At 49.5% G+C, this 20,079-nt stretch overlaps 1 protein-coding gene and 1 non-coding gene across 11 annotated transcripts in view; both read right to left on the bottom strand.

Moving 5' to 3' along the window:
• ZNF839 (zinc finger protein 839) overlaps window positions 1-20,079 on the bottom strand; it is a 38,872-nt gene that overhangs the window by 14,444 nt on the left and 4,349 nt on the right. For 3 of the 10 annotated variants that reach the window (XM_015144517.3, XM_077941737.1, XM_077941743.1), the window contains exons 1-2: window positions 13,318-13,625; window positions 4,954-5,856 (exon numbers count right to left, since the gene is read on the bottom strand). In XM_015144517.3, coding sequence (XP_015000003.3) covers window positions 4,954-5,856; window positions 13,318-13,605 — 1,191 coding nt within the window. In that variant the 5' untranslated portion in view covers window positions 13,606-13,625. Of the gene's footprint in view, window positions 1-4,953; window positions 5,857-6,135; window positions 6,326-13,317; window positions 13,626-13,850; window positions 14,022-15,685; window positions 16,218-20,079 lie in introns of those variants that run through there. The other 7 variants (XM_077941735.1, XM_077941742.1, XM_077941738.1 and 4 more) reach the window with 6 other exon arrangements.
• On the bottom strand, window positions 16,572-16,645 carry TRNAI-AAU (transfer RNA isoleucine (anticodon AAU)). Its single transcript has one exon. It is a non-coding gene; the product is annotated as a tRNA-Ile (tRNA).

Here is a 20,079-nt window from a genome sequence, read left to right as displayed (position 1 = left end):
AATAATGTAGAAAAATAAAATAAAGGCCAGGCACGCCGGTGGCTCATGCCTTTTATCCCAGCATTTTGGGAGGCCGAGGCTGGTAGATCACCTGAGGTCAGGAGTTTGAGACCAGCCTGGACAACATGGTGAAACCCTGTCTCTATTAAAATTACAAAAATTGGCCAGGTGTGGTGGTACACGCCTGAAGGCTGAGGCAGAAGAATCACTTGAACCCAGGAGGCGGAGGTTGCAGTGAGCTGAAATCACACCACTGCACTCTAGCCAGGGCAACAGAGTGAGACTCTATCTCAAAAAAAAAAAAAGAGCTGGGAGCGGTGGCTCATGCCTGTAATGCCAGCACTTTGGGGGACTGAGGCAGGTGGATTGCCTGAGGTCAGGAGTTCGAGACTAGCCTGGCCAACATAGTGAAACCCCGTTTCTACTAAAAATATAAAAAATCAGCTTGGCATGGTGGCAGGTGCCTGTAATCTCAGCTACTAGGGAAGCTGAGGCAGGAGAATCCCTTGAACCCAGGAGGCAGAGATTGTAGTGAGCCGAGATCGTGCCATTGCACTCCAGCCTGGGCAACAAGAGCAAAACTCCGTCTCAAAAAATAAATAAATAAAAAATAATAAAAAGAGAGAATTATAATAGAATACTAAATACTACAAACTACTGTACAACATGAATAACCTAAATGAAATGGACAAATTCCTACATACACAAAACCTGCCAAAACTAAATCACAAAGAAGTAAAAAATCTGAGGCCGGGCGCAGTGGCTCACACCTGTAATCCTAGCACTTTGGGAGACCGAGGTGAGCAGATCATGTGAGGTCAGGAGTTCAAAACCAGCTTGGCCGTCATGGTGAAACCCCATCTCTACTAAAAATACAAACAAAAAAATTAGCTGGGCATGGTGGTGCATGCCTGTAATCCCTGCTACTTGGGAGGCTGAGGCAGGAGAATCGCTTGAATCGCTTGGAGGTTGCAGTGAGCCAGATCATGCCACTGCACTCCAGCCTGGGTGACAGAGTGAGACTCCATCTCAAAAAAAAGAAAAAAGAAAAAGAAAATCTGAATAGACATAAAAGTAGTGAGGAGATTGAATCAAAAATCTCCCAACAAAGAAAATTCCTGGACCTGACGGCTTCACTGGCAAATTCTATCAAACATTTAAAGAATGAACACCAATCCTTTATTTAAACATTTCCAAAAATTAAAGAGGAGAGAACACTCCCTCACTCATTCTGTGAGGCCAGCATTTCTCTGAAACCAAAGCCAGACGAAGCCACGAGAAAGGAAACTACAGGCCAATATCCCTCATGAGCACTGATGCAGAAAAACAAATACTAGCAAACCAAAATCAGCAGCTTATTAACAGGATTGTATGCTGTGACCAAGTGGGATTTACCCCTAGAAAGCAAAGATGGTTCAATATATGAAAGCTGATCAGTGTAATATACCATATTAACAGAATGAAGGAAAAAAATACGATCATCTCAGTTGATGCAGAAAAAGCACGGACAAAATTCAACACCCTTTCATGATAAAAACATTCAACAAACCAAGAATAGAAGAAACTACCTCAACATAATAAAAGCCATATCTGAAAAACCCACATCACGCTCAATGGTGAAAAACTGAAAACTTTTCTTCCAAAAGCAGGAACAAGCCAAGGATGCCTCCATTCATTACTTCTGTTCAACACAGGGCTGGAAGTTCTAGCCAGCACACTTAGGCAAGAAAAAGAAATAAAACGGTAGCTCATGCCTGTAATCCCAGCACTTTGGGAGGCCAAGGCAGGTGGATCACCTGAGGTCAGGAGTTCAAGACCAGCCTGACCAACATGGTGAAACCCGCGTCTCTACTAAAAATACAAAAAATTAGCTGGGCATGGTGGCGGGCACCTGTAATCCCAGCTACTCGGGAGGCTGAGGCAGGAGAATTGCGTGAACCCAGGAGGTGGAGGTTGCGGTAAGCTGATACTGCGCCATTGCACTCCAGCCTGGGTGACAGAGCAAAACTTCGTCTCAAAAAAAAAAAAAAGAAAAGGAAAGAAAGAAGTAAAATTATCTCTAACTGCAGGTATGATCTTATATGTAGAAATGCCTAAAGATTACACACACACACACACAAAAAATTAGAATTAATAAATGAAGCTGGGTGCGGTGGCTCATGCCTATAATCCCAGCATTTTGGGAGGCTGAGGTGGGTAGATCAGTTGAGGCCAGAAATTGGACACCAGCCTGGCCAATATGGCGAAACCCTGTCTCCACTAAAAGTACAAAAATTAACCAGGTATGGTAGCACATGCCTGTAATTCCAGCTACTAGAAAGGCTGAGTCACGAGAATTGCTTGCAACCAGGGGGCGGAGGTTGCAGTGAGCCGAGATCACACCACTGCACTCCAGCCTGGGCAACAGAGCCAAACTGAAAAAAAAAATAAAAGTAAATACACAAAATCAGCTGCATTTCTAAACACAATGAACAATTTGAAAATAAAATAAAATAATTCCACTTAAAATCTAGTAATTCCACCTCTGGATATATAGCCAAAGAAACTGGGCTGGGCATGGTGGCTCACGCCTGTAATCCTAGCCCTTTGGGCAGCTAAGGCGGGTGGATCACAAGGTCAAGAGATTGAGACCATCCTGGCTAACATGGTGAAACCCTGTCTCTACTAAAAATACAAAAACTTAGCTGGGCACGGTGGCGGGCGCCTGTAGTCCCAGCTACTCAGGAGGCTGAGGCAGGAGAACAGCTTGAACCCGGGAGGCAGAGGTTGCAGTTAACTGAGATCACGCCACTACACTCCAGCCTGGTGACAGAGCAATTCTCCGTCTCAAAAAAAAATAGAAAGCAGGGTCTCAAGATGTAATTGGACATCCGTGTTCATAGCAGCATCATTCACAAAAGCCAGAAGGTGAAAGCAACCCAAGTGTCCGCTGAGAGATGAGTAAGCAACATGTGGTATATACACACAGTGAGATATTACTCAGTCTTACAGAGGAAGGAGATTCTGACATTGGCTATAACATGAACCTTAGATATCGTGGTAAGTGAAATAAGCCAGCCACAGAAAGACAAATATCCCGTGACTCCACTTCTATAAGGAAATTAGAGTAGACAAAATCATAGAAGACAGAAAGTAGAATAGTGGCTGCCGGGGTTGGGGGAAAGGGGAATGGAGAGTTGGTGTTTTCCAGGAACAGAGTTTTAGTTTTTTGTTTCTTTTTCACTTGCCCAAAGTGAAGCTTGGAGTTTTAGTTTCAGAAGATGAAAAGAGTTCTGGAGATGTGTAGGGGTGATGGTTGCACAACACTGTGAATGTATTTAATACCCTTGAACCATACACTTAAAATATGGTTAAGATGGTAAATGTCATGCTATGTGTATTTTACTACTATATATGTGTGTGTGTGTGTGTGTGTGTGTGTGTGTGTGTGTGTGTGTGTGTATATATATATATTTTTTTTTTTTTTTGAGATGGAGATTTGCTCTTGTTGCCCAGGCTAGAGTGCAATGGTGCCATCTCAGCTCACTGCAACCTCCACCTCCCAAGTTCAAGCGATTCTCCTGCCTCAGACTCTCAAGTAGTTGGGACTACAGGCATGTGCTACCACACCTGGCTAATTTTGTTATTTTTAACAGAGATGGGGTTTCACCATGTTGGCCAGGCTGGTCTCGAACTTGTCACCTCAAGTGATCTGTCCGCCTTGGCCTCCCAAAGTGCTGGGATTACAGGCGTCAGCCACTGCACCCGGCCCAATAAAATATTTTAGAAAAAAATTTTTTGATGTGATAACGCAAACTCATAGCGACTCACACCTGCTTTATCAGGAGTTTCAGAAGGCGTAGAAGGGGGAGAGGACACGCTGAGCAGCCAGAGGCTGTTGACACTCCAGAAGCACCCCCGGGGACTCCTTTTCTCAACAACACCCTCTGTAATGGCAGCGTCAGCCACGAGTGCACTGCCATTGGTTTTACTGACCAAACCTAAAGAGCTGACGGATGCATTCCCATCAGATGTGCTCATGAAATCATGTCGACACACAGAAGACACACATCTCCTGGCCTGTTGGGCAGCAGTGCAGACAACATGGGGGTCTCAGATCCTCCACTAGAATGATTCTGGTCCCGCCTGAGCCTTCGCCTGAGTCCCCATCAGACACCATAAAGGTCAGTGTATGGATGATGAGCAGGCAGGGGCAGGAACTGGGACTGATTTGGTTTGAACCTGTGTCCCCACCAAATCTCATGTTGAAGTGTAATCTCCAACCATAGAGGTGGGGCCTGGTGGGAGGTGGCTGCTGGATCATGGGGGCAGAACCTTCATGGCTGGTTCAGCAACGTCCCCTTGGCACTGCTCTCATGATAGTGAGTTCTCATGATATCTGGTTGTTTAAAAGTGTGTGCTGGCCGGGCGTGGCGGCTCACACCTGTAATCCCAGCACTTTGGGAGGCCGAGGCAGGCGGATCACCTGGGGTCAGGAGTTCAAGACCAGCCTGGCCAACATGGTGAAACCTCGTCTCTACCAAAAATACAAAAATTAGCCAGGCGTGGTGGCGGGTGCCTGTAATCCCAGCTACTTGGGAGGCTGAGGCAGGAGAATCATTTGAACTGGGGAGGCAGAGGTTGCAGTGAGCCAAGATCAGGCCACTGTGCTCCAGCCTGGATTACAGAGCCAGCACCCGTCTCAAAAAAATAAATGAGTGTGTGACACCTCCCCCTGCTCCTTGTTCCTGCTGTGGCCATGAGGCACCTGCTCCCACTCTGCCTTCACCCTGAATCTGTTTCCCGAGGCCTCCCCAGAAACTGAGCAGATGCCAGCACCATGCTTCCTGTACAGTCTGGAACCGTGAGCCAACTAAACCTCTTTGGTTTATAAAATACCCGGTCTCAGGTGTTTCTTTATAGCAGTCTGAGAATGGCTCAATAAAAAGACACATACCCAGACAGAAATATTACCTGCAGGCCACCGTGTGCTGACTCTGTCACCAAGCAGGAGCGGGCCCCTCCCTCGCATGGAGCCGCTGGCATGGACAGCCCCGGGGAGGGCAGGCCGAGTGTCCTTTCCTCCGTGCACCCCTGGAGGGTGCTTCCCTTGGCTTTCTCAGACAGCACCATCTCAGGGTCCACCTGGCCATGGCCTGGATTCAGTTTAAAATGTCGGGCCAGTCCCCCCTTTCCTATATATGACTTTTCACAAGTCTGACACTTAAAGCTTTTGGGCCTCAGGGAGCAGCTCGATAAGTCAAAGAGCGTGTGCCTCTCCCTCTGATCTTCATCTTCTTCCACACAGAGTTCCGAATAATCATCAGAATCTGACAGATGACTATCCGCCAAATCCTCTGTTTTTATGAACTTATAATCTTTAGCTTTATACTTGGGAGGTCGAGACACCCGTCCAGAGCGTGTCTTTACTTTCAGCGATTTGTTTAGTTTCTCAGTATGTTTTGTGTGCAAGTTGGAAACAAACGGATGTGCTGAACTGGATGAAAGAGATGTTACTGCCAGCGGGTTGGAGGCAGACAAAGGAGTCAACATTGAGCCCCGTTCATTTGGAGTCTTGGGGGCTGGGACTTTCTTTGCAGGGACCACCTGGAGGGCTGGCAGTGGTCTCTGTACAAACACCTGAGCAGGAGGTTGGCGCAAGTCACTTAGGAAGCATGACTGTGGCTCGGTTCTCACAAGCGGCTGTACCCTGAGCAGCTGAGGGCTGGCGATGTGGAATCCCACGAGGCAGGAATTCCCCTGGGGTGGCTGGCTCTGTCTTGCAGTTTGGGGCTGACTTGTGGCTGGTAAGGGCATTGGCCTTTCCTGACCTTTCACTTCTCCAGATGTTACCTTGACACAAATGGCTTCTAGTTGCTTATGTACAGAAAGACAAGAAAGAGAAAAGAAGCATTGTGCTTATCAACATGTCTGCAATTTCACTCTCATCATAAACCCATCATTGACATTTTTTCTGAATTATATCTTACATATAAAAATTGATGTAATGCGTTTGTACTAAGGTGGTGTTTTCCAGACCTTTCTGACCAGAGACCACAGTGATATAAGTTGGGCTTGGTGGCTCACACCTGTAATCCCAGCATTTTGGGAGGCCGAGGCAGGCTGATTACTTGAGGTCAGGAGTTCGAGACCAACCTGGCCAACATGGTGAAACTCCATCTCTACTAAAAATACAAAAATTAGCTGGGCATGTTGATGCACGCCTGTAATCCCAGCTACTCGGGGGGCTGAGGCATGAGAATCGCTTGAACTCGGGAGGAGGAGGTTACAGTGAGCTGAGATTGTACCACTGCACTCCAGCCTGGGCAACAGAGTGAGCCTCCATCTCAAAAAAACAAAAACAGAAATCACTATGATACATTTTACATTATGACCCAGTACACGTGTATATAAATATCTACATACATAAATAAAAAGTTGATGGAACTAGTTATCATTCCTATATAAATGCCCGCTGATTGTATCTATTCTACATCACTTTTTTTTTCTTTTCCGAGATTAGGGTCTCACTCTGTCACTCAGGCTACGGTGCAGTGGCGCGATCTCGGCTCACTGCAACTTCTGCCTCCTGGTTTGAGCAATTCTCCCATCTCAGCATCCTGAGTAGCTGCCACCACACCCGGCTAATTTTTGAATTTTTTGGTACAGACGGGTTTTACCACATTGGCTGGCTGGTCTCAAACTCCTGACGTCAAGTGATTGATCCACCTGCCTTGGCCTCCCAGAGTGCTGGGATTACAGGATTACAGGTGTGAGCCACCACGCCTAGCCCTATTCTACATCACTTTTTAAAAAATACTAGTCATAATCCACTAAATTGATTTCATGACCAATTAAGAGATAATAAGAGCCTTCTTAACAGTTTTACCCATGTGGGTTTTTTTTTTCCTTTGAGATCGACTCTCGCCCTGTCGCCCAGGCTAGAGTGGAACGGCACAATCTCGGCTCACTGCAACCTCCACCTCCCGAGTTCAAGCGATTTTCCTGCCTCAGTCTCCCAAGTATCTGGGATTACAGGCACATGCCACCACACCCCGGCTAATTTTTGTATTTTTAGTAGAGACAGGGTTTCATCATTCAGGCTGGTCTCGAACTCCTGACCTCTGGCGATCCACCTACCACAGCCTCCCAAAGTGCTGGGATTACAGGTGTGAGCCACCACACACGGCCAGTTTTTGTTTTTTGTTTTTTGTCTTTTTTTGAGATGGAGTCTTGTTCTGTCGCCCAGGCTGGAGTGCCACTGCAACCTCCACCTCCCAGGTTCAAACGCTTCTCCTGCCTCGGCCTACTGAATAGCTGGGATCACAGGTGTGTGCCACCACGCCAGCTATTTTTTTTTTTTTTTTGAGACGGATCGCCCAGGATGGAGTGCAGTGGCCGGATCTCGGCTCACTGCAAGCTCCGCCTCCCGGGTTCACGCCATTCTCCTGCATCAGCCTCCCGAGTAGCTGGGACTACAGGCGCCCGCCACCTTGCCCGGCTAGTTTTTTGTATTTTTTTTTTTTTTAGTAGAGATGGGGTTTCACCGTGTTAGCCAGGATGGTCTCGATCTCCTGACCTCGTGATCCACTCGTCTCGGCCTCCCAAAGTGCTGGGATTACAGGCTTGAGCCACCGCGCCTGGCCAATGTTTTTTTTTTTTTTTAAAGATGGAGTCTCGCTGTTGTCCAGATTGGAGTGTAGTGGCACTATATTGGCTCAGTGCAACCTCCAGATCCCAGGTTCAAGCGATTCTCCTGCCTCAGCCTCCTGAGTAGCTGGGATTACAGGCGCCCACCACCATGCCCAGCTAATTTTTTTATTTTTAGTAAAGATGGAGTTTCACCATGTTGGTCAGGGTGGTCTCGAACTCCTGACCTCATGATCCACCCACCTCGGCCTCCCAAAGTGCTGGAATTACAGGTGTGAGCCACCGTGCCTGGCGTTACCCATGTGTTTTTGGAGTTTTTAGTACTCTAAAAGCAGATGTAATTCATAATGTGGGCCCATGTTTTTTAAAAAGTTTTTAATGAAATTCTGGAAGCCACAAAAAAGCCCTAAGGAACAATGTTAACCAGCTTCCTATTGCCCAACCTGCATGCCCATTTCTTCACCCTCTCCGGAATGTGCTGTTTAGCATTCTTTTTTTGTTTGTTTGTTTTTGAGACGGAGTCTCACTCTGTCGCCCAGGCTGGAGTGCAGTGGCGCAATCTCGGCTCACTGCAAGCTCCGCCTCCCGGATTCACGCCATCCTCCTGCCTCAGCCTCCCGAGTAGCTGGGACTACAGGCACCCGCCACCATGCCCGGCTAATTTTTTGTATTTTTAGTAGAGGTGGGGTTTCACCATGTTAGCCAGGATGGTCTCGATCTCCTGACCTCATGATCCACCCGCCTCGGCCTCCCATGTTTAGCATTCTTATGCTTTTTAAAAATTTATATGGCATATGCAGATATTTCTAAAAATATATAGTTCAGCTCTGAAATGTTTTCAACTTTATATAAATGGTATCATCTCCTGCAACTTCAAAGGACTTTTCTAGGTTTCTTCATTTTGCTTTGTGAATGTTATCCACATTAACATGGGTAGGTCTCAGGGGTTCATTTTCTCTGCAGTATGAGTACACCAGTCTCCTGTTGACGGACAGGTGGTTTCCAGCCTTCTGTTCCTAAGGTCTGCTCTGAATCCTCATGATGTATGTGGGTACATGCGTGAGTTTCTCTGGGGGCATGCACCTAGGCGTAGGGCTGAGTATCTTCAATAACTTTTTACAAATATATCTAACAAAATTTCAAATACATGTGCTTTTTGATCCAGTAATTCCATTTCCTGGATTCTATAAAAAAAGTCAGGTGGCCACAAAGATGTTCTGTTCTACAAAGTTCAAAGCAGCACTCTCTATAATAGCAAAACAGCTACCAAAGGGGAGAACTACCTTCAATAACATCCCACAAATATTTACTGAGCGCTGACCGCGTGCCAGAAACACTGTTACAGGTGTCAGGGAAACAGCTGTCATACAGCTTAGGGGAGAAGGTCAGGAAGCAAAAGAAAGAAGCCTCCCGCCCTCACAGAGCAGAAATAATGAGCATTTTCCTCCAGGGAGAAAAAGAGGCAAACCTCATCATCCAGAACACGATTTCCCAATCAACATTTCATAACATAATCCTTTGACATGGGTGGCTGGAGGATGCCCAGCAGCATCTCTGCCTCTACCCACTAGATGCCAGCAGTGATCCCGAGTCCTGACAATGAAGACATTGCCAAGTGCCCCCTGTGGGGCAAAACTGCCCTCAGTTGAGAGTCACTTATTTGGGATCACCAAGTGGCCCTCTTTGGTCTGAACCTTCTGGTGTGACCCTCAAACAGTGGAGCATCACCAAAAATGTCACACAGGACAGAATAAAAATCCTCACTGAGATCAAGCTGGAGCATCTGTCTCTTGTTATTCTAGTACAAATAGCAGAGATCAGCCAACACTTTGTATGAAGAATTGTACAGAGCTGGCACCGTAGCCCTGGGAGTCCCCAACTCCTGGGCTACTTGTGAATCAAATGACAACGAGATTGACTGTGCATTCCTTCAAGAACCCCATCTCTTTCATGTTACTGCCAGTCACACCTGTAATCCCAGTGCTTTGAGATGCTGAGGTGGGAGGACTGCTTGAGGCCAGGAGTTCAAGGCCAGCCTGGACAACATAGTGAGACCCTGTCTCTACAAAACATTTCTAAATTAGCCAGGCATCATGGTGCATGCCCGTAGCCCCAGCTACTCGGGATGCTGAGGTGGGAGGATCATTTGAGCCTGGGAGTTCCAGGCTGTAGTGAGCCGAGATCAGTCCAGCCTGGGTGAGAAAGAAAGACGCTGTCTCAACAAAACCCCAAAACAAAAACAGAATACATATACATACATACACTAAACCCTACTGTTTTAGGATAACCACAGTGGCAAAACCAGACTCATAATGTATTTATCCTCTGTCCTGACTGGCTTACCCTATGGGTATTATACTTGATACTTTGTTATGTTTAGTTAATTCAGCTGACGTTGACTAAGTATTTCTGAGTAGAATACATACACACTAGCCAAGTCGTGGCCTCACCCTTGAGATGGTGGGCGGTTTCCCCTGCCATGCCTCAGTCCCCGCAGACCTGCTGAATCGGATCTCCTGGGGTGGGGCCCCAAGATCTGCCCTTTCAAAAGCTCCACTGACTATTCTGAAGGCAGACAAGGTTCCCTAAGGAATGCAGACAGGTGAGGCAGACAGGAAAAATGTCATCGTGGTACAACAGGTGCAATAAACAGGCAGAAATGGCCCAGCGGTGGTGGGCTGCCCAGAAGCAGTGATCTCTGAGGGGCATTTTGAAGGCTGGGAATTTTTGCCAGGTGAAAAAGGGCATGCGTCCATGTGTAAATGCACGGAAGCATGAAAAGGGGCACAGCATGTTGGATGGCACTGGGAATTTCCGCGGGGTGGAAAGTGGGAGGGTCAGGAGAGACAGGGGCCTCGATGTGACCCAAGTGTGTCCACTGGTCTGTGCTCCTGATCCACACCTTCCCCCACAGCAAAAACTGGGCCTTCCGCTGCGGGTGTTGAAATGTACCCCACCACCCACCACAGAACCTGCCTCGCCTCTGCTGCATTTTCAACCCAGACTCACCCTTTCAAATCTAGTTCAGATACCACCTCTTCAGCAAAGCTGCTTCTGGCCGGGCGCGGTGGCTCAAGCCTGTAATCCCAGCACTTTGGGAGGCCGAGACGGGCGGATCATGAGGTCAGGAGATCGAGACCATCCTGGCTAACACGGTGAAACCCCATCTCTACTAAAAAATACAAAAAAAAAAAAACCAAAAAACTAGCCGGGCAAGGTGGCAGGCGCCTGTAGTCCCAGCTACTCCGGAGGCTGAGGCAGGAGAATGGCGTAAACCCGGGAGGCGGAACTTGCAGTGAGCTGAGATCCGGCCACTGCACTCCAGCCCAGGCGACAGCGAGACTCTGTCTCAAAACAACAACAACAACAACAACAACAACAACAACAACAAAGCTGCTTCTGATCGCCTCAGCCAGGCACACTCTCCCTTTCTCTAAATACTTTTAGTTCTTTTCACTATCTTTTGTTTTCTGGCCTTGATTAGAAGTTATCTGGGTGGCCCGGCGCGGTGGCTCAAGCCTGTAATCCCAGCACTTTGGGAGGCCGAGACGGGTGGATCACGAGGTCAGAAGATCGAGACCATCCTGGCTAACACGGTGAAACCCCGTCTCTACTAAAAAAAATGCAAAAAACTAGCCGGGCGAGGTGGCGGGCGCCTGTAGTCCCAGCTACTCGGGAGGCTGAGGCAGGAGAATGGTGTGAACCCGGGAGGCGGAGCTTGCAGTGAGCTGAGATCCGGCCACTGCACTCCAGGCCTGGGTGACAGAGTGAGACTCCGTCTCAAAAAAAAAAAAAAAAGAAGAAGTTATGTGGGTAATTTTTTTTTTTTTTTTTTTTTTTGAGAAGGAGTCTCACTCTGTCGCCCAGGCTGGAGTGCAGTGACGCAATTTCGGCTCACTGCAACCTCCACCCCCTGGATTCAAGTGATTCTCCTGCCTCAGCCTCCTGAGCTGGGATTACAGGCACCCACCACCACGCCCAGCTAATTTTTGTATTTTTAGTAGAGACAGGGTTTCACCATATTGGCCAGGCTGGTCTTGAACTCCTGACCTGTGATCCGCCAGTCTCGGCCTCCCAAAGTGCTGGGATTACAGGCGTGAGTCACTGTGCCCGGCTATGGGTCTTGTTTTATCTCCTGTTAGTTCATAAACTACTGAGGGGCAAAGTATACATCCAGTTTGCCTTTGCGGCCTCCATGACACAGCTGGGCCTGAAAGAATATTAGCAGAATGTGCTGCAAAGGTACATTATTGCAGGTAGATTAGCTACAAAATACAATCCCATCATGCTACCTAACCTTGATTAAGTTTGCTTTTACTTTATGAAAAATGTCATTTTTGGATTCGAAAGCCAAAAAGCTGTGGCCATATTCAGGGTATGGTGAGGAGTACAGGGGCTCGGGAGAGCAGCCACACCTGAGGGACCTTGGGCAAAGCCACGCAACCTCCCTGAGCTTGTTTCCCTCCTGCAAAATGCCGGTACAAAAACTCTGCTGAAAACTAAGCAGCCCAGCACAGTGCCCGTTGCAGAGCAGAGGCTTTGCAGATGGCTGCCCCCGGAAGGCGTCTTGCAGCCTTCTGACTCAGACCGAAGTCCAAAAAGGTTGAGTTACCCAAGGTGACACCTCTACACAGCGATAATGTGGCATCTGGGCAGAATCACACTCGTCTTCCTAAACCTTTGCAAGACAAGTCTCCAGTCTTGATGATTAACTGGACACAACCCCAAGCAGCTAACATTAGTCAAAAAAACTCACGAGCGAAGGTTCCTGATTCTATTCTCTAACCCGTTTCTTCTAGTGGAAAAAGCCCTCTTCTTTTGGCAGTTTTGGGGTGAGACCCCAGTGCTGAAATGGGATGGAATTTTACAGATGCCGTGTAGGCCCTCTGGCTTCAGGCGCTATGCTACCCCCTCCGGAGTTGGGCGACCGTGTTCCAGTTATCACTCTCCTAGCAACCAAAAGGTGTGTGGCCCAGGAAATAAACCCAATGGGAAAGGATGTTTTGTAGTATAGAGTGCTTTCACATATTCCAAACATTAAGTGTGTATCAGGCACTGTGCTGGGTACCGCGGTTACAAATCAGTCACTATCACCCAGGATGGTAAGTCCTGTGGCGAACTAGTGTATTGTGCTTAACTTTGTTCCAAGCCTGGGCCTCGGCACCTTACACCTGGAAAGCTAAGTTGGTTCCTTTTAATTCATTCATGTTTCAGCTCCAGTGTCTGGCCTAAGGGACCACCCACTCTAAAGCAGCCCCCGTCAATCCCAGAACCTGCCTTATGTTCGTTCAAGTGTGTTCAAGGCTTCACCTCCTGCACATAGTGGGAAGTGCTGGGAACACGGTCTCTAAGTGCTCCACAAAGGCTTAACCAGCGGTCAAAGGCCTGTAAGAAGAGCTAGGCAGCACGCGAAAGCCCCCAGCAGGGCTGTGAAGGCAGAGAAGGCACGAGGGTGTTCCAGGCACAGGGCCCAGCGTGAGCCACTGCTCCTAGAGTGAGGTTCCTGGGGTGAAAATGCCAGGGTGGTGACAAGTGGGGGCCGAACGCCGTCCCTAAGAAGCTCAGCCTGAGGACGCCCTGAGTCTTAACCCAGGCCGATACTGGCCTTCCCGGACGAGCAGCTAGCCCCGCCGCGGGGCCTCGGCACCCTTCGGGCCTCAGTTTCCCCACGTCCCTCCGACGCCTCACCTGGGGGGGGAGCAGGCGCGGCGGGCGAGGGGGCTCGGCGCCCTGGCCCCGCTGCAGGGCGGCCTGCTGGGCCGCGTCCCGCAGCCGCCGCGCCGCGTCCTGCAGCACGAAGGGGGGCGGTGGCGGCGGCGGCTGCGCCTTCGTCACCTGCTCCAGGACCCGCCGCAGCTGCTCGGGGCCCAGCGGAGCCACACGTGCTACACTGCCGCTCTGGCCTGGAGGAGCCGGGCCGCCGCCGCCGCCACCATCCTCGCTGCCGCCCCCCGCCTCCGGCTCCGCATCCGCCATGGCGGCCGAGGCGGGGACTCGAACCCGGGTCGCTGAGCGACGGCGTCTCCAATGTGCGTCACCGGGGAGAGGGGCGGACTACGAGTGCCTCGCAGGCCAAGACACCTCGGAAGGCGACCGTGTCTGACCGGGAAGGTCTCAGATTGCCCCGCCCTAGCCGACAACGCCGCGGCTCCTAGAGCTATCAGCAGAGCGGACCCCTGTTATTTTCTTTATTGCCTGCCACGGATGTGTTTAACACTCACCTTCTCCGAGAGCTGTCCCGGATCTCCAGTCTTCGGGGTTCTAGAGCCCCTGGTCCAAAAGTTACCACACTATCCAAGTGTTCTGATGTCATCGTGCATCCGAATCAGCGGAGGATCCTGTCTGGAGATGCAGAGTCCTGTGCCCACTCCCAAACGTTTGGATTTATAGATCTGAGAGGGGACCACAGTTTGAATTGTTAACGAGAGTGTTTCCCAACCCCCAAATTTTTGCCTTGTCACCCTAGCTTCTCTCTACCCACCCACCCAGATTGGGTGCACTTGAAGGGAGAGATGATAAATTACTCAGTCGGTGCCCAGTACAGGTCCTGCCCAGAACACAATACATGCTCAGGTCATGAATGATGGATGGATAAATATGAATAAACGAATGAGTGAACGAATGAATGAACACCCCCCCCCATCCATCCGGCTCCACTGCCCCATCTTCCTCAGCCTGATCGCCTCTCCTTCTTACGGTTGAGGCTCTGTGCGCCCTCCGAATCTTGTAGCTGCAGGTGTGTACACATGTCCGAGCTCCTCTCCCCAGGGAGAGCAGGAGGTTCACTGGTCAACAAACCCTTATTAAGCACCTGGTGGGTAAATCGCTGTTTCCGCCCCGGGGGGTACACAGTCTAGGTGCCGACGAGGAGGAAACTAACATTTGCAGCCAGTATGATGAGTGCTGAAGCCAGTAAAGTAAGGCTGGGGGCCTGGGTGGTGTCAGAGAAGGTTCTGGAAGATCACCATCATCCTTATCAATACATTGCATTCACGTTGCTCCCTTCTGTGTTATTTTTTAATGGTGAATTTTATATTATGTGTATCTTACCACAATTTTATTATTATTGCTATTATTACTATTATTGAGATAAGATCTCACCCTGTCACCCAGGCTGGAGTGCAGTGGCAGGATCTTGGCTCACTACAACCTCGACCTCCTGGGCTCAAGTGATCCTCCCACCTCAGCCTCTGGAGTAGCTGGGATTACCGGCACGCGCCACCACGCCCACCTAATTTTTGCATTTTTAGTAGAGACGGGGATTCGCCATGTTGGCCAGGCTGATCTCAAACTCCTGACCTCAGGTGATCCACCTGCCTAGGCCTCCCAAAGTGCTAGGATTGCAGGCGTGAACCACTGTACCTGGCCTGACAATTGACTTCTTTTGAGATCTTGGGAAGCTCTGCTTTTCGGCAGATAAGAGATTTCAGGATATATATATAATTATTATTATTATTTTTTTTTTTCTTTTTTTTTGAGACAGAGTCTCATTCTGTCACCCAGGCTGGAGTGTAGTGGCACGATCTTGGCTCACTGCAACTTCCACCGCCTGGGTTCATGCGGTTCTCCTGCCTCAGCCTCTTGAGTAGCTGGGGTTACAGGCGTCCGCCCCCACGCCCGGCTAATTTTTGTATTTTTAGTAGAGACGGTGTTTCATCATGTTAGTCAGGCTGGTCTTGAAATCCTGACCTCAGGTGATCCGCCTGCCTTGGCCTCCCCAAGTTCTGGGATTACAGGTATGAGCCACCATACCCAGCCAGATTTCAGGAATTCAAATGCCTTCTGCTCAAAGTAATTTTTATGCCACCGTGGCATATTCTAAACCCCTTCAAGCTCAGGAAACTTGAGGGCAGCAACCTCCACCGATTCCTCCATGCTGTGTCCCTGCATCTAACAACGTGCCTGGCACGACTATTAAAATATGTGACATCCATCGTGTGTCCAGGTGTCTGTTTTGGGTGTCGGCTGCCCCAGGCTCTCCTAACTTTGCTTATAATAGCAGCAGCGCCATCGACTGGCATTTATTGAGAACTTTTACTACACCCTGGGCACTTACCAAGGTCTGTAGATTTTGAGCTGCTTCTTATTTAGGTCAGAGCTAGTAGCTGTTTCCACTGTAGAATTTTCGAAAACAGGTGGAGCCCCTGCCGGATCCTGACGTAAAATGGCATTAACCCTATACAATGGGCTTGTGTTTAACTGAACACACCTGACCACCCTAGAAACTTGAACCAAGTGAGAAATTCATCCACTTGCTCTGGCTGCAAAATGCAGAACTAAGAGGAAGAAATGCGAAGCCTAGGATGTCTCTCTGAAAACGCGCGGGGGAGCAAAAGAAGGGTTCCAGCGGCTTCCACAACCTGGACGCCTCACTAAAAACCTGGCAGTCATCTTGTGGCTGGTCACTGTCTCCACGCGGGTTGGGGTTTGTGTCTCACCGCTTTGCTCCCAGCCTAGAACGGTGCTGGGCATGCAGTAGCTCTCCATACGCATCTGTGGAATGCATTGATTCCAGACCTGAATTTTCAACTCTAAGACTTCTCTGCAAGGAACACTAGGCGGTGATATCTGGGAGCACCTGTGTTCACTGGGCGGTTCCTCCAGGCCAGACGCAGCCTCAGAAAACGTGGGGTGGGGGATGTGCATTGGTTTGGATGTCCCGAGTGTCCTTTAAAATGACAAATGCAAAAGGCCTAACCAATGGCATTCTAAAACAGACCCTTCAGGTGGTGGCGGGCGCCCGGACTCGGGGTGATGAGCCACCGCCCCAGCGCGCGCTGAGTTCCTCACCAGCAGGCCGCCTTCGACAACCTCTGGGCCGGGTCCAAAAGATTCCGCAATTCGCTCCTGCATGCACGCCGGTTACAGTACCAGAAAGGAATATTTTTAAAAAGAGTTGCAAAAAGAATTCATAGAGGGAAAAAAAAACAAAAGAGCTACACTGGCCCGTACGGGGATCGAACCCGCGACCTTGGCGTTATTAGCACCACGCTCTAACCAACTGAGCTAACCGGCCAACTGATGCTGAAATGCCACCAGAGTATTTAAGAGGGCTCCATGCCCGCGCCCGCCCCCTAGCGACTCCCTGCCGAGTCCTCGCCGCTGGCTGCATTCCGCTTCGCCCCGGCAGCGACTTTCGACCTCTTCACAGTCATCTCCATTGGTCCGATGCAGAAACCGAGACCTAGGGGACTTAAGGGAGGCGGCTCCCTACAGCGAAGGCGGCTTTCTTTCACAGGGAAAATGCAAATTGCACATGGGAGGCTTAGCTCGGCAGTGAGAAGGTTTTCAAACATGCCAACTCAATGTTGTTTTTATCTCCGAGAATCCTGCAGCGTGGAAACTTCGTGTAACAGAGGCCTTTAGCATGGTTAAATCAAGCTTGGAAACTACAGAAAACCAGACAAAGGACAAAAGAACCACTGAATTCCCTATCGGCCAATAAACAAGGGCCGCTGGGGTCTTGGCTTCCTTCCTGCCGGTTTTTTTCCTACTGCACACGTGTATTTTTATATATATAAAATACATATACACACATACACACACACACACACACACACACACACACAGAATCCAAAGCCTTGTATGAAGCACTCTTTTTTTTTTTTTTTGAGACGAAATCTCCCTCTGTCTCCCAGGCTGGAGTGCAGTGGCGCGATTTCAGCTCAATGAAGCAGTATATTTTTTATCTTTCTTTTTTCATTTAATATTCTAGAATAAGCATATCCCTAAACAATTACAAATGTCATTTTAAATGATTCCACCATAGCTTTCTCTCCTTTTTTTTTTTTTTTTTTTAGTGTCGGAAAAAATGTTTTCATTTTGCTCTCTCTCTTAACTGAGCACGTAAATAAATCACATGGTACAAGGTAGAAGGGTTGAAAGAGCCACTGGGTGGGCAACGATGGTACCCACCCCTAAAGCATAGGATCTATATGCAAAAAAAGAGAGAGAGAAGGAAAAGGCGGGGAAGACAAACCACCACCGTGCCTGCCACAGAGGCCTGCTGGTCTCCTACAGGGCCTGACTATGGTATTGCGCTGTGGCCCTCCCACTCCAGGAGCACCAGCAGCGAGCACCAGCTTTTTTTTTTTTTTTGAGACAGAGTCTCGCTCTGTCACCCAGGCTGGAGTGCAGTGGCGCAATCTCGGCTCACTGTAAGCTATGCCTCTCTGGTTCAAGCGATTCTCCTGCCTCAGCCTCCCAAGTAGCTGGGACTACAGGTGCGTACCACCATGTCCGGTTAATTTTTTTTTTTTTAATTTTTAGTAGAGATGGGGTTTCACCATGTTGGCCAGGCTGGTCTCGAGCTCCTGACCTCAAGTGACCCGCCTGCCTCGGCCTCCCAGAGTGCTAGGATTACAGGCGTGAGCCATCGCGTCCGGCCAGATTTTTAACACTATACATTCTGCTCTGATTACTCCACTAAACTGCCGGGACTGATGTATCGTCAGGGTTCCATGTCACAAGCAGCAGAAACCAAGTCTAGCTGATTTGAACAGATTTTATGTAAAGGATGTTAGGTAGGTCACCCTCCACGAGCAAGGCTAGAGGACCAGGTTTAGAAAAACGGACACTCAGTGAAGACATACTCATTCAGTCTGGCAGTGGCTGGCCCGCAATCAGCTGTGAGTCAAAGAAACCTAATCCTTGTCCTCATGGAGCTCACCGCATAGCAAGGAAGGCGGATATTACAGGGAATAGAGAAGATTAGGTGGTGTGTTGGGAGGCTGGGCAAGCTTCCTGAAGTCTGGAGCACTTTACAGTGTCCAAAGGACAAGGATGGATGAGGAGGCCAAAGGGGAAGCCCTCTCACAGAACACGGGTGGGGGGTGCAGGCATCCTGTCCATTTTGCTTACAGCTGAATGAATGCCCAGAACCTAGCACACTGGCATAGCAATAGGTAAGAGTCACATGGGTTTAAAACAGTCAGATCAAGTCATTTCTCTGTTCACACTCTCCCCTTTTGCCCCAGCCCTAAAAGGCCTGCCAAATTTAGCAAATATAGATCAAGATGCCGGGTTAAAATTGAATTGCAGAAGGACAATGAAGCTTTTTTTTTTTTAGTGTAAGTATGTCCCATGCCATATTTGGGTCATACTTATACTAAAAGAATACCTGTGCTATATCTGACAACCCTACGCCAAGGGTGACAACCCTACGCCCAGGGTAACATCCCGTTGAAAGACACCACCTGGCCGGGCGCGGTGGCTCACGCCTGTAATCCCAGCACTTTGGGAGGCCGAGACGGGCGGATCACGAGATCAGGAGATCGAGACCATCCTGGCTAACACGGTGAAACAGCGTCTCTACTAAAAATACAACAATTAGCCGGGCGCGGTGGCGGGCGCCTGTAGTCTCAGCTACACGGGAGGCTGAGGCAGGAGAACTGCGTGGACCCGGGAGGCGGAGCTTGCAGCGAGCGGAGATCGCGCCACTGCACTCCAGCCTGGGCATCAGAGCGAGACTCCATCTCAAAAAAAAAAAAAAAAAAAAAAAAAAAAAAAACAGACACCACCGGACCGGCGCCTTTCTCCTCTGCCCTCCTCCACCCCTGCCCGGCTCCCACCGCGGCAGACCCCTCGCCTCCTCCCTGGCCCTTGCTCCTGTGCTGGGGCTTTTGCGCTTCCTGGACCACTCTTCCTGCAGACAATGTCAAAACTCCTCCTCCTCGTCGTGGTCGCTGCTTAAATGTCATTTACTCAGCGAGGTTTCCCCGATGCCCCCATTTGCAATCGCAACCCGCACCCAGGACCCCTGCGGTTCCCGGCCCGACCCCTCTCCATCGCTCATTCCCGCTGCTAACCGTCCGCCTCCCACCGATAGAGCGAAGTCCAGGGGCAGTGGGCTCTATCACACCAGCACCTAAACAGTGCTTGGCACACAGCGGGTGGTCAGTCAAGGTCTCCTGAAGGAAGCCGAGTTGACCGACCCTTGTGGGTGCAGCCGTGGCATTCCCGGGACTTCAAGCCACGCGTCCCAGGTGGGCGGAGTGGACTGGGCACGCCGGGGCGGGGGCGCAGTGACTGATGTCGGCCGCTAGAGGGCACCCGAGACCTGCGCCGTCAGTCACGAACCCAGGCTTCGGGCGACCACGTGCAGTCGTAGGGCGAGCGCGGGCGAGCAGTTTTCTGTCCCCGGGACCTCTCCCTCCCCTTCTCACCCCTTCTTAAAGCTCTTCTTAGACAAACCCTAATTCTCATTCTTTGAGTGACGAAAACACAAATCTACATACTTCCAGAATTAAGTGGTACAGAATACCATTCGGGCTTGCTTGCTTGTTTTTGCTTTTTGCTTTTGAGACGGAGTCTCGCTCTTGTGCCCAGACTGGAGTGCAGTGGCGCGATTTCGGCTCACTGCAACCTCCGCCTTGTATTTGTTTTTTTGTTTGTTTGTTTTGTGTTTTGTTTTTAATGTGGGGCGGGGAGCCCACGTGCATTTTAAATAAT

Source organism: Macaca mulatta, chromosome 7 (genome assembly GCF_049350105.2).
Source record: "Macaca mulatta isolate MMU2019108-1 chromosome 7, T2T-MMU8v2.0, whole genome shotgun sequence".
NCBI classification, from domain to species: domain Eukaryota; kingdom Metazoa; phylum Chordata; class Mammalia; order Primates; family Cercopithecidae; genus Macaca; species Macaca mulatta.
Note: the sequence above shows the minus strand (reverse complement) of the source record. Positions and strands in the feature narration are given on the sequence as shown.